This window comes from Sorex araneus, chromosome 2 (genome assembly GCF_027595985.1).
Source record: "Sorex araneus isolate mSorAra2 chromosome 2, mSorAra2.pri, whole genome shotgun sequence".
In the NCBI taxonomy this organism is placed as follows: Eukaryota; Metazoa; Chordata; class Mammalia; order Eulipotyphla; family Soricidae; genus Sorex; species Sorex araneus.
In genome coordinates this window covers 43,357,439-43,374,937 of record NC_073303.1, presented here as the reverse complement: position 1 = coordinate 43,374,937, position 17,499 = coordinate 43,357,439, and the positions used below count along the sequence as shown (strand labels likewise).

The 17,499-nt window shown below is 52.1% G+C and overlaps 1 protein-coding gene across 2 annotated transcripts; it reads left to right on the top strand.

Moving 5' to 3' along the window:
- The first annotated feature begins 1,317 nt into the window (after positions 1–1,317).
- Positions 1,318–16,693, top strand: LOC105943432 (F-box/WD repeat-containing protein 12-like). Of its 2 annotated transcripts, XM_055127857.1 has the most exons (10): positions 1,318–1,441; positions 3,134–3,171; positions 4,282–4,445; positions 4,837–4,955; positions 6,102–6,311; positions 8,490–8,648; positions 10,041–10,251; positions 14,118–14,296; positions 14,423–14,550; positions 15,271–16,693. In XM_055127857.1, exons 1-10 carry the CDS (start codon positions 1,352–1,354, stop codon positions 15,413–15,415), a joined length of 1,443 nt encoding a protein of 480 aa, XP_054983832.1. In that variant the 5' UTR covers positions 1,318–1,351; the 3' UTR covers positions 15,416–16,693. The 2 variants fall into 2 exon arrangements, with proteins under 2 accessions (XP_054983832.1, XP_054983833.1); XM_055127858.1 differs by lacking the exon at positions 8,490–8,648.
- The last annotated feature ends 806 nt before the right edge of the window (positions 16,694–17,499 follow it).

The following is a 17,499-nucleotide window of genomic DNA, read 5'->3' as shown; positions in this document are numbered from 1 at the left end:
TTTGCTCTAAACAGGACTATCGTCTGGAACCTCAATTTGATGCTTTTTTTGTATGTACACTCAATTATTTGCAAAACCCTTACCAACCCGTGTCTGACCTTATTGTGTCATTGACCCCGACTCTTTCCATCACTCGGATCTCACATGACCTAGAGTTTAAGCTCATTTATAAACTTGACTCTCACCTTCACTTTGACAGTTTGCGCTTCCCATAACTTTGACCCTGACCTTTGACTATCAGCGTGATTGTCCTACTCATGCCAACTTTGAACATACCTTAACGTCTTTGACCATGACATCTTGCTGATCCGTGGTGAATGATGAGTGATCTCTACCTTCAACGAAATCCTGGCCCTCCTCACCCTTGGAACCCCTAGACTGAGTCTTACCGTGACCTTGAACCTGATACTGAACACCTGAAGTTGAATTAGTCTGTACCATGAGCCGGGTCTCAATAACATCACCTTACCACCTTGAATTATTTTTGTTCTTATGTCAATTTGTTGTTGAACCCAATACCCTGTCCTTTCCTGTGACCCTCAAATAATAGTGACCCTGACCATGACCTAGTCCTCCTTGCTCTGACACTGGGCTGTCACTGCTGACTGACCTGAATCCCACCACACTTAAGTTTGGTCTGGACCCTGACAGGGAAACTTACATTGACTCTCACATACATTGACCCTCAGCTCAATCATGCCTTCAAGCTTGACCTATTGTGTATAACCTTGAAACTGACCTTGCTCATAAGCTTAACTTTGATGGTGGTAAGTGGAAAAAATGGACCCTCAAAATGGAGTATGTCACATTGCAAACGTGACTTTGTGTATATGGCAAGAGTATATACCTTATGTTGAAAAGAGTGTCCTAGATTATGTAGGTGATAATTCCAGCAGCAATAAATACTAATAATGCTAATAATAACTAATAATTCCAGCAGCAATCAAATATTAATACTACCCACCGGGCCACAACTGAGGGGGTAGGTGAGATGAAGACCCACCTAGGGAAAGTGCAGTGGGGAGGGGGCTTGCCTTGCACGCGCGGACCCAGGTTTCATCCCTGGCACCCCAGATGCTCGTCCCAGCACCGCCAGGAGCAACCCTGGAGCACAGCCCGGCGTGCTCCCCAAAACACACCCCAAAAGAGGGCACCTTCGGGACCAACCCCGGGGTGGGCTGAGGCTGAGTGCAGAGTGACCCCGCGGCCAGTCCAGCGCGGGGGCAGGGGAAGGGTGGATGTCCGCGCGGGAGGGCCTGGCGAGGCGGGGCGCGGGGAAGCTCGGCCGGGGAGGAGCCGGGAGGGGCGGGCCGGCGGGCGGAAGCGCGTTGGCCCGGGGCGGCCCGGGGCGATGGAGCCGCGGCTGGGCGCGCACGAGCTGCTGCACGTCTTCTCCTTCCTGGGGGCGCGCGACCTGCTGCGCGCGGCCCAGGTGGACAAGGTAGCTGGGGCGCGGCGGGGCCGGGAGCGGGGGTGGGGGGGGCAGGGGCGGCTCCCGCAGCTCAGGTTCCGGGTTGTCTCGAGCGCCCAGCGGCTCCCAGGTGGTGGCCAGGGGCGGTGGCCCTGCAAACCTGGGTCCCCCTGAGCGTCCCCACTGTGGTTAGTGAGTCTCATTCCTGCCCCTTTAAACTAGGCGCATGCCTGGGTTATTGACGCTGCGATCTCCCTCACCCCGCCCTTTTGGAATATTCTGGACTTTCCCCCGGAGCAGGAGCCCAGTGGCCACACCCCAGCGGCTCCCCTTTCCCGGCGGCGTCCCAGCGCGCACCTGCCCCAGCGACCCGCACGGTGACCGTGAGGCTGGTGCGCGCCCCTCCCCGCCGCGCGGACCCCCAGCCCGGGCTTTGCCCCACGGACAGGCTTGGTGTTAGAGAATGTTTCGCTTTTAAAAGACATCGGCAAATCCTTCCGCAACAACACAGAGACTAAGCTGAGCCTGGAGTACTGTAGCTAAACGTTTCAGTACCTGGGGAAGCAGTGCCCAGCCCCATTTCTACCAATAAGGGAAGTACTGCACGCGCCCATGTTTACTAAAGTAGCCTGGCACCCACATGACCTGGAGTCTGGCCGGCTCACTGCTGCACGCGGGAGTGGCACTCTTGGCGCACCCGGTCCACCCCTTCTGCCCTCCTGTCCTTTCTGGCAGTCCCCACAGTGCCATGCTCCATCCAGCAGCCGGCCGGTTGCTCTGTCCCCAAAGTCCACATAGCAGCTACAGGATTTTCCAGAACCATCTCCCCCTGATCAACCGTTGCAGAGTCTCAGGCACTCTTACTATTGTGCTGGCCTGAGCCTGAGTGAACAGAGACAGCTCAGAGCAAGACAGTGAGTTTATTAGAAGCTCAGCGCTGAGGGGCCCAGGTAGAACGTGAGAGACTTTTTGGAGCCCCGTTTGCGGAGAGGGTCTCTTTTATTCTCCAAGAGTGGGCCACAGTCTACATACATCCGTATCAGTGAAGCAGGGATACAGAGGAAGCAGAAGAAGAACAGTCAGTGCACCCTGCCCATGTGGTGTGGCCTTCGTGTGCCCAAAAGAAAAAGTCAGTGTCGGTGTGTCCTGCCCGCTTGGTGCAGCCTTCATCAACCTGGTGGGCCCTTAACCCAGTAGACTGGGGTGGCGGGAAGGAAAGCGTCTTCCTCCCTTGTCACCTTAACCTCGGGCTCAGTTTCAGTTTCCCAGTTTCTATTACATTTTCTTAGTTCTCGTTACATAGTTTCTTAGTTCTCCTTAGTTTCCTGATTCTCATTACGTACAGCTTCTTAGTTGTCATTACCTTACTACTTTTGTCATGATTACTCTCAAATCCAGGGACCAGTGTCCGGCTCTGGGTTATAAATAAATGATTGATAAGTTGCCATCCTTTCCATACTCCTAGACATTACGACACCGTTGGTCCTCTCTCCTTGGAATGTTTGAGCTATTTTCTTAGAGAACTACTCAGCCACCGAGACTTGGTTGCTTATCATTTCTGAGCCTATTCCTTTCACATTCACAATTTGGCTCTTATTTGATTGTCTGAATATGTCTCGTCCGTCCCAGGGTGAGTTCTCTTGGAGGGCGGGCCAGGCTGTGGTCTGTCGGCTCTGGCGGGTTTACTGATCAGATCCTGTCTTTGTGTCCTTTCTATGCTAGCTCTGGAATGAAGTTACAAGCAGCACAGAACTGTGGAGGTAAGTGAGAGAACTAACTGGGTCAGGTGAGTCCCCCAGCAACGAGAGATGGGTGGAGCGTGTAAGCCCTTCGACTCTTTGCATTGCTGACTTTGCGGGATATATAGTTAGGGACAGTCCACAGGCCATATTAGTAGGAAACCCTTCCCTGGTTGGGGGCCTTCAGTATGAGAGATTGCATTGACTTGGATGGGAGGTTGTTGTAGGGTTTCTAAAGTACGGGGTGGAAATGCATTCAAAGTAGATGAATGTGACTGGATGATTGAAGTAAATCGGCATACTACTTCTAATTCAACTTTGGTGTTTCCACTTATTGATAAAAGTGTATGTGATATTAGAACTGAAAAATTAAGACATTGAAGTTGAAAATTAAAAAATAATTTTGATATTAAAGTTTCCTTCCGCTTCATTCCTCCTTTGAAACCTCCTTTGAAATCTTAGTCCCAAGATCTTCTCTTGCTGAATACAACACAAATTGTAGCCTTGTCTTGGTCCAGTAGGAATTATGTTTAGATTTAATCACTAGCTGCTATTCACACAATAAAGATTCTTACAAACATGAGTTGAATCTTTGCTTGGTTGTTTCTTGTTTATTGGGGAGGGATGGTTCACACCCAGAAGTGCTCAGAATTTACTGCTGGCTCTGCATTCAGGAATCACTCCTGGCGGAGCTCAGGGGACCACATGGGATGCCAGGGATTGAACCCAGGTCGGCCACATGCAAGGCAAACACCCTGCCTGCTGTACTGCCACTCGGCCCCTCAAGGGACCGTTTGTAATGCGGGGATGAAACTTTAGTCAGCTGTGTGCAAGGCAGGTGCCCCTGCTACACTAGCTCTCTAGCCCCTCATTTTATTTTTTATATTTGAGATATTTAAGAATTCTGAAATTCAATTCTTTTTAAAATTTTTTTTTTTTTTTATCAAGAATGCTACCAGTTAGAAGAACAATGTTTTAATCTCTTCAGTCAGGTTTTTGTTTAGTTTTTCTTCTGCCGAGGGAGCCATACCAGGCTGTGCTCAGGGCTCACTTTCGGTAGGGCTCAGGGAACTTTCTGGAGTGCCGGGGATGGAACCCTGGTCGGCATGGGATGGAGTTCCTGTTTTTCAGGCAGCTGTGTCAGAGACGCTGGCCCTCCTGTCAGACTTCCCAGGTGACCCTGGGCACACAGACCTGGAGACAGTATTATCTCTGCCGATCGGAACTGGAGTTCCGAATGGAGTCCGGGCGGCCAGAGAAGGATTTCACCTGCAGAGCCATCACTGGACACAAAGGTACAGGGTGGCCTTGCTCTCCTGCGGGACGCACCTGCTTCACGCTCCTGGATGTGGCATTCCAGCTGACGAGTTGGAAAATGCCACTTGATGAATAGACGCCCGCTGGGTTCTCTGTTCTGTCAGCTGGGGAAGAAGGGGTCTTACGTTTCTCTCAGCGGAAAGAAACAGCAGCTACAAGAGTGCACGCACGTCGTGGAGGACGTCGTTGATGTTAAGTCAGTGGTGTGGGACAGGAAGTGGGAGGCATAAAACTCGTGTCACCATCCTGCAGCCTTGCTGTCCCCTCAGGAGGACCTGTGGTGCTCCTGAGCAAGAAAGGAGAGCGATTTCCGGGCCTGCCTTTTCCCGGGCGTCTGCTCATGCACTCAGTGCCAGTCTGCCCTTTCAGGACGGATCCTCAGGCTGGCTTACATCTCAACCAGCGAGTACCGGCGTGACGGGCAGGAGAAGTCTGTGGTGTGCACTGTGTCTTCCGACCACACTGTGCGTGCGTGGGATGTGCGGGAGGTAAGCAGGAGGCCGGGGTGGGCACTGGCCACACACCATGGCTTTGGTCCTAGTGAGTCCTCCTGTACCTCATGATTGAACGGTCGCAAGTCACTTACAAGGGAGTTCCCGGCGCAGATGGGAAACTGGGAGGGTCATCTGCCACATCTGCCGGCGGGGGCTACGTCAGGGAGACAGGGATCTCGGTAGTGGCCTCTCTGTGTCCGCAGCTGCTGATGCGGGCACTGTGTGTGGGTTCACCTAGAGAGTTGCACAGTTCATGTTAAAACCTCAGTGACTTGGGCCAGAGAGATAGCACAGCGGGTGGTGCGTTCCTCTTGCAGGCTGCTGGCCCAGATTTGATGCTCAGGACCTAATATGGTTCCCTGAGGCGTGATCCCTGAGCACAGAGCCAGGAGTAAGCCCTGAGCACTGCTGGGTGAAACCCCAGAACCAAGCAAAGAAACCTCAGTGACTCGAGTGGTATTTCGCCTCGCTTGATGGGTACAGTTGAAAGGCTTCCCTGTCCGTTTTCTACTCCAGTCTGCTCAGCAGCTGGGCAGTGGCCTCTGTTACTGCCATCCTCGTTTGATAGAAAACAGGAGAGGGGAGGGAGGTTATCTGAGTCTTGAGGCCCGTTGGCCCTCGTATTCCCAGGGGCTCCGCCTCAGGTGACCTGGCGGTGGAACCCAGCCTCCAGCGAGAGAGAGCATCCTCCCTTGGGTCCCGACCTGGCGTCCCCAGCGTCGTCCCAGGCAGAGACTGCGAGGATGCTCCGTCATGCCAGGTCTTTTCAGTGGGCGCTGGGTCTCCTGGCTGTTGCTCGGGTCTGCCCCAAGTGCCAGTTCCTTACACGAGAGGGGGGCACCCATGGCGGGGAGCCCAGGCAGGTGCAGACTCCTGCACCAAACACCCACGCTCCTGTCGGCTGCACAGTGCTGCTTCCTGCCCCCGCCCAGTCCTCACGGACCTGGGGACGGACCTCGCTCCGAGGCTGGGCCTTTAGCCTCACGTCCCCACCTGGCCTGGCCCCGAGTCCCCACTGCCGTGCCGAGTCTCCTGCCATGGATACTCTGACTGCAGTGCTGCAGCCTTCCCGACCTAGGTGGGTGGCGGCAAAGCACACGGCCCCTCTCTGAGTCCAGTGTTCGTTTGGTGGCCGTCCAGGGTGTGGAGATCTGGGCCAGCCCGCAACAGCCTGCAGCTCTGGTGAACTTGGTGACCTTTCCTCGGCTGCGACTGGTGGTCACCGTGGACGAGCAGGGCCTGATCAAAGTGTGGAAAGCGGAAGACGGCTGGGAGTGCACCTCCTTCTCCCTGCCCACCTCCTCGGCTGCCTTGGAAGCTTGTCACCAGCCCGAAGGCCCCTTTCTGCTGGTGAGGAGCCCGGCTCCGGGGTCGGGTGGGTGTAAGCCTCCAGGTCACGTCGACCCTGGCACGGGGCCTCACTGTTGGGAGCCACCTCTGCAGATCCCGGTGAGGCTGAGCGTGTGGCACCACGTCTCCTCCCAGACGTGGCCCTGCCTGTTCTGAAGGATGTTCTCATGACCCCTAACCCTGCGACTCCCTATGCTCCATCCCTCCTTTCTCCTGTCCTCTGCTCACTAGTCTTTCTCCCTGCGATTTTTTCTCACTCCTGTGTTCTTACCCTTTTTCATTTATTGAGTCCGAGCGAGGGCCTGCTCAGGAGAACAGAGGTATCTTGACCCCTGCAGGCATCTGTGAGTCAGTGCGTGTCTTCTGTTGCCTGGACATTTGGTCTCAGGATTGTTGTAGGGACTGGCATCGTCTAACCAGGGAGAGACAAGTGACAGTGAGTTGAAGTTGTCTTTTCCCCATTGTGCCTTCTTTTCCCAAGGGTTTCTCATGTATTCTCATGTGTTACTTTTTCCATATGAAGCACAGAATCAACTTTTATTTCTCTGTGAAAGAAAATGCTATCTTCCTTGGGATCAGGTATACTGTAGTGTTGACATGGGGTCCCTGAATGAATGGTGTGCTTCCACTGACTCAAGGTGACTTTTATGTCCTTCAGAAGGACTTGAAAGTTTTCCTCAGATGCATTTTGTACATGTCTTTCTTACAATTAAATTTTTTTCGAAGCATTTTACTTTTTGTTGTTCTTCTAGTCCCATGGAAAGACATTTTCTGTGGTGTTGTTTTCTGATTATCTGTTTTCCTACTTCTCTCCATGGGTGAGGGTATTCGTTTCATAGACTCTCATCTTAGTAAAATGTTTTACTTACTTATTTTCTGTTAATGATTTATTTTATTTTAATTTTTGTTTCTTATTTATGTTGTTAATGATTTATCTTATTGTGAATTCTCTTGAATTTTTAGGCAAGTAGTTATTTCTCCAGTGAGAACTTTTTCCTCCCCCGTAGACATCCAGTTGTCTCCTTTTTTTTTCTATATTAACACATGCCTATTATTCATTTAAAATTTTTTGTCGTTGTTGAATCACCATCAGAGAGCCAATTACAAAGCTGTTCATGATCAGGGTTTAGTCGTACAGTTCCCCCCACTCCAGGCCCCCACGCTGCCTCTATGGCAGACGTTTTCTTCTCTCTCTCTCTCTCTCTCTCTCTCTCTCTCTCTCTCTCTCTCTCTCCCCCTCCCCTGCCCCTCCCCCCCCCCCCCCCCCCCCCCCCCCCCCGCCTCCAATTGTCTTCTTGTATCTCATCATTCAGGGTTGACCTTCCAACACAGTAGTGGCTGCCTGGTGTTTTCTCTTTACAGAGGGTGTCTTCCAGCTCCCCCTCCTGGGTGTCTGGGGTGCAGCTTCAGGAATGATGCTACTGAAGCAGACAGCAGGGCTGTCAGTCCACTGAGTTTTGTGATCACATGTACGATATATTTCTTTGTGCCTGCGTCTTTGGACACTGTTTTAAGACATGACTTTAAAGTAGCTGGCAGGGGCCTGGAGAGAGCACTGTGGGTAAGGCACTGGCCTTGCATGCAGCCTCCCTGGCTTGATCCCTGAAACCTCGAGAAACCCCAGACACTCCCGAGAGTGACCTTTGAATATAGTCAGGAGAAAACCGTAAGCACTGCCGGGTATGACCCCCGCTGCCCCCCAAATATGTTTTTTAGTGAAGCAACTGGTGTGCATGTCAGAGAGACAGCCCAACAAGCAAGGCTCTTACCTGGCACACAGCTGGCCCCGGTTTGTTCCCCCATTCCACACTGTCCCCTGAGTCCTGCTGGGAACAATCCCTGAGCATCACCAGGTGTGACTTTTTTTTTGTTTTGCTTTTTGGGTCACTCCTAGCAATGCACAGGGGTCACTCCTGGGTCTGCACTCAGGAATTACCCCTGGGGGTGCTCAGGGGACCATATGGGGTGCTGGGAATTGAACCTGGGTCGGCCGCGTGCAAGGCAAACGCCCTACCCGCTGTGCTGTCACTCCAGCCCCGCCAGGTGTGACTGTTAATCAAACAAAGTAAAGTATAGCTGACATGTGTACCACAGTGAGACAGTGTGAGGGGCCACCGCCCCAGTGAGCCCCAGATGCTGCTCTCTTTGCCTGCTCACTTCTAGACCTTTCCGCTGCAGGCTGCCTGTGCTGAGGGGGCAGTGTACATGCTGACCCTGCCGGAGCTGCAGCTGCTCTCCAGAGCGAGCCTGTTTCCAGGCAGCGCCCCAAGCCTCCTCTGCTCTCCTGACGGCCAGTGGCTGTTAGCACTCACCGAGCGCTCAGGCCTGGGCGCAAAGGTCAGTGACAACCTGTGCTCCTTGCTCTGGACACAAGGGGGCAGCTCCTATGCCCCAGGCCTGTGGGATGCATGTGAAAGGGCAGCTTCTCCTGCAAGTTCATGCCCTGCCACCCACAAGGACCCGCCCACTCCTGACCTCTCACTGGCTGGCAGTCATCTGTGTAGTGTGTCCTCAGTGGTGTGGTGCTGTCCTCTTTGCAGCGCCCCCGTTCTTCCTGGTGGGCTGGGAGGGACCAGCTGCCGGCTGAAGGAGGCAGAGCTCAGTTGGAAGGGACGTGGACTTCAGGGCCAGTCCAGTGGCCCAGGAGACGTACAGTGGCCTGAGACCAGCGCCTCCGGGAGGGCGAGAGGCCCGATGCTGGGGAGGAGAGCATGGCGAAGCAGCGGGCTGGCTGCCGGACTGGTCTCCCTGGCCCGGGCGGGTGACGCCTCTGACCGTGCAGCCAGCACCCTAGGAGCAAGGAAGCCCCCCAGTTTCTAGGCTCAGAGAAGGTTAGTCTGAGCGATAGACCTGACAGGGGAATTAGAGCAAATGGACAGCAGATGGCTAGAGCGGCGGAGGCCTCAAGGGGGGACACTGCAGGGACAGAGCAGGACAGAACTGCCTGTATTGGGACCCGGTGGCCAGGTTGGGCAGTGGTTAGGACGGGCAGCCAGAGGCAGGGGTCACGGGAGCAGAGCGCAGCAACCCCCGGGACCTGAATACAGCATAGCGCGGGGGATGGGGAGGGGGCATCAGGAGCAAGACTCAAAGAGGTGGGAAGGCTGCAGGAAGAAACTGGGGGCACAACGAGGAGGTGCAGACCATGACTCCCAATCAGGAAGACCCCGCTGTCATACCCACTCTCTGGGTCCAGTGTGCCAAGCCCTTTCCAGAGGGCAGACGTGGGCTGCAGTGAACCTTCCCAGCCCTGTAAAGGACTGGCGACATGGGCCAGGCCATGAGGGAGGAGTCGAGGGGCTTGGGAGACGCCTAGGAAGGTGAGAGGAGTCTAGGGGCAGGAGAGGTGCCTTGGAGGGTGGGAGGAGCCTAGAATGGTGGGAGACAGCAAGGAGAAAGGGAGGTGTCTAGGAAGGTGGGAGGAGCCTGGAGGTGGGAGGAGCCTAGGTGTGTGGGAGGGGTCTAGGAAGGTTGGCTGGGATTAGGAAGGCAGGAGGGTGTGGGGGTGGGAGGGGCCTATAGTGTGGGAGGAGTCTGGAGGTGGGAGGAGCCTATAGGTGGGAGGAGTCTAGGAGTGTGGGAGGAGTCTGGAGGTGTGAGGATTCTGGAGGTGGGAGGGGCCTATGAATGTGGGAGGAGTCTCAGAGTATGGGAGGAGTCCAGGAGCGTGGGCGGAGCACGGGGCGCGAGCCTGAGCCGTGCTTTCCCTCACTGCCGGTGCTTTCCCAGGTGATCCACACGCGCTCTTTGCTACTCCGGCAGGAAGAGGAGGCTCCCGTCTCTGCGCTTCTCCCTGTACAGCTGCCGTCCAAGGCCTGCTGGGCCCCCCTGGAGGCAGCCAGGCTCATAGTGCTGCACAGGAGCGACAGCGGCGAGCACGGGGTCGTCACCACGTTCGAGCTGGGGACGAAGAGGTGCAAGGATAGTGTGGGCATTCTGGGTAAGGGGCCGTGTGGGCACTGTCACCACTATTGCATCGTTTCTGTTTTTTATTTTGCTTTGTTTTGGGATCACACCCGAAGATGCTCATGGGCTGCTCCTGGCTCTGTGCTCAGGCATCAGAGTAGGTGCTGGGTGGGTGCTGGGAGCCGTGTGGGATGCGGGGAGTTAAGCCCAGGGTGGCGTGTGCAAGGCGCGCACCTTATCCCTGTCCTGTCCCTCCAGTTCCCGTCTCGCTCCTGCAGGCGCGATTCCCACTAGCGGTGAGAGTGACCCGGAGATGTGTGGTCTGTCGTGTCCGCAGAGACGCGTGCAAACCGCAGCAGGCTCCGCCCCCGGGGGTCCTAGTTGGGTGGGAGACAGGCCTGCAGCTCTCCTTCCCGTCCCCCAGGCCCCACGCGGCTCTGCGCCCTCCCTCCGGTCCTTAGCTTTTGGCTTTGTATCATTTGCTTTCGTCCCATTTCATGATAGATTTTATTCTGACCCCATGGCAGCTGAGAGGACACGGGGTGTACAATATAATCCTTTTCTGATGGAAGAATGTACACGAAATCGTCGAGAGGCGATCCCCCAGTGCTAACCTCCATAAGGAAATCATCAGATTTTTATTTTTTAAAGCAAGGATTCTATGCGATGTCAAAGACAGTGTTTGACTGGTGTTGTAAATGTCAGTTCTTATGTGCCGCCCCTTTTTAACCACTTCTATTCGGATTCTGGGGTTTAAATATTGTTTCACATTTTTCATGTAAGCATCATTCCAAAATCAGACGCATCACCACTTCCCCCCACCAGTGTCCCAAGTTCCTTCTGCCCTCAAGTAAGTTAAGTTAGATAAAATCTTCAGTTCTGATGACTTTGACCATTTGTTGTCCTATAACTATGTTCTTTTCCCCCTACATAGGGGACAGATTGTGATCTCTCTCTCTCTCTCTCTCTCTCTCTCTCTCTCTCTCTCTCTCTCTCTCTCTCTCTCTCTCTCAAGGTTCTGACACTATGCACGTACAGATAAATAACACAGAGTTCACCTGAAATGCCACAAAATTTTAATCAAATGATTTTTTAAAAACTAAATTTTTTATATTTTAGAGGCATATACATTTCAGTTATTTATTTTATAGAAAATTTTACATTTTAGAGTTTACATAAAGCAGATAAATCTTGCAAATGTAAAAAAGTTACAAAAATTTAGAAATTTTATTTTATTTTTTAAAATTAATTTTTTTTAACTTAGAAATTTTAAAGGGAAAAATCAGGATAGGCCTCTAAAAGCCCAAAGTGTATATTATCCTAAGAAAGGGAATATTGGCTTTATATTAGAAAAGAATATTTCTTGAGAGTGTGCATTATATTTACTTAATAAGTAAAAGATTGTAATAAAAGTCCTGTGGATGTAAATCAGGGGCTGGAGCAATAGCACAGTGGGTAGGGCATTTGCCTTGTGGCCAAACCAGGATCGATTCCCAGCATCCCATAAGGTCCTCTGTGCACTGCCAGGGGTGGGTCCTCAGTGCAGAGCCAGGAGTGACCCCTGTGCATCGCTGGGTGTGACCCAAAAGCAAAAAAAAAAAAAAAGAACATTCAATCTAAATTAGGTGTTAAATCATTATTGAAAATGTATAAAATTTCTTAGCAAAGCCAGAAGTAAACATTTCTTAATCCAGTAGAAAGGAACCATGAGTACCATGAGCAAGTGCAGTACTTAATGCTAAATGCTGAGACGTTTGTCCTGTCATTTAAGAAACCTCTTAACTGTTTCTTGCAAAACTGGTTTCAAGGCTGTGAATTCCCTAAGCAGGTGTCTGTCCCTGAAGCTCTATGTCATTCCTTCAAATGTGAGCGATCAACTCTGGACAAGAACTGAGTCTTGAAAGCGGGTAAAAGGATACACATGATAACCTTTTAGCATCTGTATTGCAATCCATAATGCCTAAAGTGAGAGAGAGAGAGAGAGAGAGAGAGAGAGAGAGAGAGAGAGAGAGAGAGAGAGAGAGAGAGAGAGAGAGACAGGGAGGGGAGGGGAGGGGAGGGGAGGGGAGGGGAGGGGAGGGGAGGGGAGGGGAGGGGAGGGGAGGGGAGGGGGGAGGGGAGAGGAGGGGAGAGGAGAGGAGAGGAGGAGAGAGGAGGGCTTGCCACAGAGGCCAGCTGGGTCAGGGGTGGAGGCTGAGGCTGGGACTTACACCACTGGTGAAGGGACTGTATGACTGAAACGCAATCATGAACAGTTTTTTTGTTTTTTTGTTTTTTTTGCTTTTTGGGTCACACCCAGCAATGCTCAGGGGTTACTCCTGGCTCTGCACTCAGGAATTACCCCTGGCAGTGCTCAGGGGACCATATGGGATGCCGGGGATCGAACCCGGGTCGGCCGCGTGCAAGGCAAACGCCCCACCCTCTGTGCTATCGCTCCGGCCCCATCATGAACAGTTTTGTAAAAAAAAAAAAAAAATGTGAATGATATCTAGCTGGGAGGATTCTTGGTGAGGTGTTCATTTCAGTGAATTTTTTTTATAATTGAGATACAACATTTTATCCATTTTCAGGCGTACACATGATATTAGTATATATTATAAAAGGACATCAGAGAGAATGTAGTTAGTCATCACTACACATCGATGTTTTTCTTATGACGAGAACTTTTCTGATGTACTCTCTTAGCAATTTCATTTTTTATTTTTTTAACTATTTAATTGAATCACTGTGAGATAGAGCATTGCGAAGCTGTTTACGGTTGGATTTCAGTCATACAGTATCCCAACATCCAACATCCAACATCCAGCATCCAGCCCTCCCTCCACCGGTGTGTATTTCCCAGCACCACTGTCCCCAGGTTCCCTCCCATCACCCCCACTTCCACCCCCTGCTGCCTCTATGGCAGGCACTTCTCTTTTTCTGTCTCTCTGTTTCTGTCTCTGTCTCTCTCTCCTTTTGGGCATTGTGGTTTGCAATATTGATTTCACGGAACATTTTTGTACTTTATCTCTCTCATCTGAGTAGGGTCGATGGTGTTAGTCGGAGATTAATCTCAGCCGGAATAGTGGGGCAGCAAGCAGAGTCTCCTCCTGTGGCCACTCTTACATTCTCTGTCACAGATGTCAGAGACAGGGGTAGGGGCAGGCAGACATCCATCCCTAGATTCTGGCTTCTAAAGCTGACCTGCATGCATTGGGCATCACTGAATGTGAGAAGTGCTCAGAGTTTGGCAACAGTCAAAGATTTGTGAACATGCAGTAACCAAACATTAATTCAAAATCAACCGTGTAATGAACCTGAGGTATTTCTTTTGGTTTGTGTGTTTTTGTTTCTGTTTTGTTGCGGGGAGGGCCATACCTATGGCATTCAGGGTTAACTCCTAGCACTGTGCTCGGGGATCACTCAGGGGTCCATAGAGGGTGCTGGAGATTGAACCTGGGTGGGGTACATGCAAGGTGAAAGCCCCGCCTACTGGACTCTCTCCAAGAACATCGGGTATTTCCTTCGACACTTGGCCTGTGCTGCGTTTCTCAGGCAAGAAAGGGTCATGAGTGGAAACCGTTAGAGAAGCGCCAGATGATACTGCCTGACAGATGCTGCTGCTCCACCTCTAATGCGCTCTCTCCCCCCTTCCCCTGCCCTCCCCCAGCCCCGTCTGACTCTACCGCGTGCAGGGAAACGCCCAGCCTGCTGTGCTATGCTCCGGCCCCTCTGATCTCTCTCTAAATCAGCAGACAGGAGAGGCAGTTTAGGGGAATGAGTGTATGGGTCAGGATTAAATGTAGGGGGAGTACAAAGTTGCTGCTTTCCCCAGGTACTGACTTTCCTAGACAAGACCCGTGTATTCTGCTGCCCCCTGCTGGCAAGACGCGCTCATGCAAGTGTTTCCTTTCCATCAAGCACAGGAGGTTGCCAGCTTCCCCCTGCCAGACTCCATGGCGGCCCCGCCTCTTCTGAAAGCTCACGGGTCTCAGGTGGTCCTGGTGGGGTCTGACTTGGAGCTGGTGGTCTTCACCATCCACGGCCTGCAGCTGGCAGCCCATCAGGACCACCAGCAGCCTATCACGGACATATGGGTGGTGAGTACGGCTCCTGCCGCATCATGCTCCCCACTAGGAGCCCCTGTTCCTGCTCACTGGGCTTGTCTCTGTTCTCTGTCTTCTCCCTTGTACAATCCTGAACAGTCCTGAATCTCTTCTTTCAAGGATGAGAGCCGAGTCGTCACCTCTTCCCTTGACCTCTCCCTGCGAATCTACATGTGGAAACAGGACGGGACCTGGCCTGTCCTCAAGAGCTGCTATCACCTGCTGGGAGGGTCCCACAGATGGTCCAGGTAATCGCTTCTCCCGCCCTTCCCTTGGCCATGAAGTAACGTCCCTGCGCCTTCGGCACTACCTCATCAAGGGGGCCCCGGGAAATGCTGGGCTGGGAAGATGTTGGGGGTCTTGGCGCAGCCTGTCCTTTGCCACCCAGAGCCTGAAGCATTGCTCAGATGCTCACTCTGTTTGTGTTTTTTGCTTGTTTGTTTTTCCATAAGAAGATGCTGTATGCAGCTGCATTCTCTCTCTCATTTGCAAGAGCGCCACTTGCACTCAGCACGGCCTCCGCTTCCCAGTGGGATGGGCCCTGACACAGCCCTTCCTCGGAGAGTGCACAGTCCTAAGTCTGTTCTCTGACCTTCATGGCAGAGGGAGTCCCGGGTGAGACTGTAACCTCTGGAAGAGCCAGTGTTGGGGGCTGGAGCAGCAATGTAGTGAGTCGGTATTTGCCGTGTACACGGCTCACCCAGATTCTATCCCTGGCACCTTATATGACCCCTCAAGCCTGCCAAGAGTGACCCCTGGGTGCAGGGCCAAGAGGAAACCCTGTGCACTGCTGGGTGTGGCTCCCCAACTCACCCCCTCCAAAAGAGAATGGAATTTTTCATTGTTTTAAAATGAACACTCGGGACATCCCTGTTTGGCCAGGAGACAGAGATCGGTGGTTTCCCGTTAGCTTAATTGCAGACATTTGTCCCCTCCCAAATGAGCCACAGAATGTCCTTTCCTTTCAGTGGGTTCACCCAGGTGGAATGCGACAGCATGAGCATTGTAGGTGTGGAATCCAGGAAAACTGGAATGAGCGTCCTCAGATCCTACTGCTTCACAGTGTCGCGAGACTGCAGGGACGGCCTCGGCCAGGTCAGAGAACTCGTGTAACTACAGAGACCGAAATAAATGTGTATCAACATTGCGGATGAATTGGACTCTGTCACACACCTGCCGTGAGCCACGCTTTGTGCTCTAGTACTGTTTTTGTTATTGTTTTGTTTGGGGGCCAGATCTGGCAGTGCTCAGGGCTTCCTCCTGGCTCTGTGCTCAGGGATCACTCCTGTTGGTGCTCACGGCACCAATATGTGCTCCCAGGGATAGAACCTTGGCTGCTTGCATCTATTTTTATTGGGGGTTTTCACACGTGGCTGTGCTCAGGGCTTAATCCTGGTTTTGTGACCAGGGATCACTCAGGGTAGTGCTTGGGGACCACATGTGGGGGCATGGATTGAACCCGGATTGGCTGCATGCAGGCAGATACACCCGCTGTACTCTCCTCAGGCCCCTATGACTGTTCTTAAATCACTCCCACAAGCCAGTGACATTTACCTTATATTTTCATATAAGCAGCAAGAAATACAATAAAACCATACTTAACCCATCTTTAGCCCATTTCGTTTATGTCCTTCAGCCTGTCCCGGGTGATACAACTGAGTGGCAGGGAGCTATGCTGGTATTGTAACATGGTTGTTATGTAAGTCTTATATTTTTCAAATAACTTGACATTTTTTAATCTTCCTAGTTTGTATTACTACTTTAGACTTGTACTAATGGACAGTGCTTGCTCTTTAACTGCAGAAACTCTGGTCTATGTTTTCCTATGTCCTGGAGTAGGTCCATATGGAAATCCTGATTGGTTTAGTGGACATGTGACTACGAGTTCTTTTTTGTTTTGTTTTGTTTTGTTTTGGGGTCATATCCAGCGATGCTCAGGACTCGCTCCTGACACTGGGCTCAGGACTCACTCCTGGCGGGGTTCAGGAGGCCATCTGGGGTGCCTGGGATTGAACCTGGGTTGGCTGTGTGCAAGGCAAACACCCTGGCCACTACATTATCACTCTGAGTGGTCAGAGCTCTCACTTGCAAACAGTGGGAATTGAAACAAATTCCATTTGTTTGACGCACACCAAAAATGAGACTGTGTTAGAAGGAAGTAGAGCTGCCTGCCGAGTCAGTGGGAAGACGGGAGAGCCAAGCCTGGACGTCTGCCATCACCGCCATTTCCCAGGGTTTGGAGGCGTAAGGCACAAAGGACCTTACTGATGGGGAATTTCTTGTTAACTCTCTGAAGGTCTTGTTCCAGATCTGTGTTCCAGTCATGCAAAACCGTCTGGCACAGGTTCCTGCTCAAGTGCTTACCTTGCCCTTTCCCCACCTCTAGTTCTGGTCATCACTGAGGCTAACGCTCTCCGACTCCCCACAGCTGGCAAGAGGGGGGTGTTTAATCTGACTCTTCTTGATTCTGGCAATGGAGGGTTTTTGGGGTCCATGCTGGGTGTGGATCTCGCCCCTACACTCCGCCAGCCTGCATCAGCAGCAGCCAGGTCGCTGAGCCTCAGGCAGCCTGTGCAGATGGAGACCCAGACGCTGCAGAAAGGACAGTGATGGGGGAAAGGGTTTGTGACCCAGTTTGGCGCTCACTTGTTGCCATCCTGTATATAGCCACCTGTGCCACCCTGAGCTCTGTCCTGAAGGCATCGTCGTTTGATCTCACATCTCCATGTCAGTGGCCTGTGGGAGTTGAGGCCCCTCTGAAATAGCCCCTTCAACTTGAGCAGTGCTTTAGACAGTCAAGGTTACGTGCTCTCCCTCAGGAATCAGCCCTCAGTTGTTTCCCATGTTGGTCGAACTCACTGCTGGCCTCACAGTTTAGAAATGTCCTGTTACTTTCCCAGGTTCCGGACAGACTCCCATTAAGGTAGTCACATGCCTGGAGTTTGTCTGTCATAACCCCAGACCTATTAGTCACTTTTTTGTCGAACGAAGTGTAGTCAGATAGCCATCACTGCTGAAAGAACACGTCCCGTACTTAGCTTTAGGAACTGAAACCTATGAACACCAAAACACTGAGTTGTATGAAAGGCGGAAAAACCGACGCACGTCACTAGTGGTCAGAGTTGAAGAGACCCCTGCTATGATTTTTGTGTGCAGCTGTACTGGCACCATCGACCACTATCACTGTATCACTGTAT

Bases quoted from the DNA above. Each gene is read 5' to 3' on its own strand.
- LOC105943432 (XM_055127857.1), top strand. From the start codon at position 1,352: ATGGAGCCGCGGCTGGGCGCGCACGAGCTGCTGCACGTCTTCTCCTTC. The intron at 4,956-6,101 runs GTAAGCAGGAGG...GTGGCCGTCCAG, and splicing joins GTGCGTGGGATGTGCGGGAG to GGTGTGGAGATCTGGGCCAG. The intron at 6,312-8,489 runs GTGAGGAGCCCG...TTTCCGCTGCAG, and splicing joins CCGAAGGCCCCTTTCTGCTG to GCTGCCTGTGCTGAGGGGGC.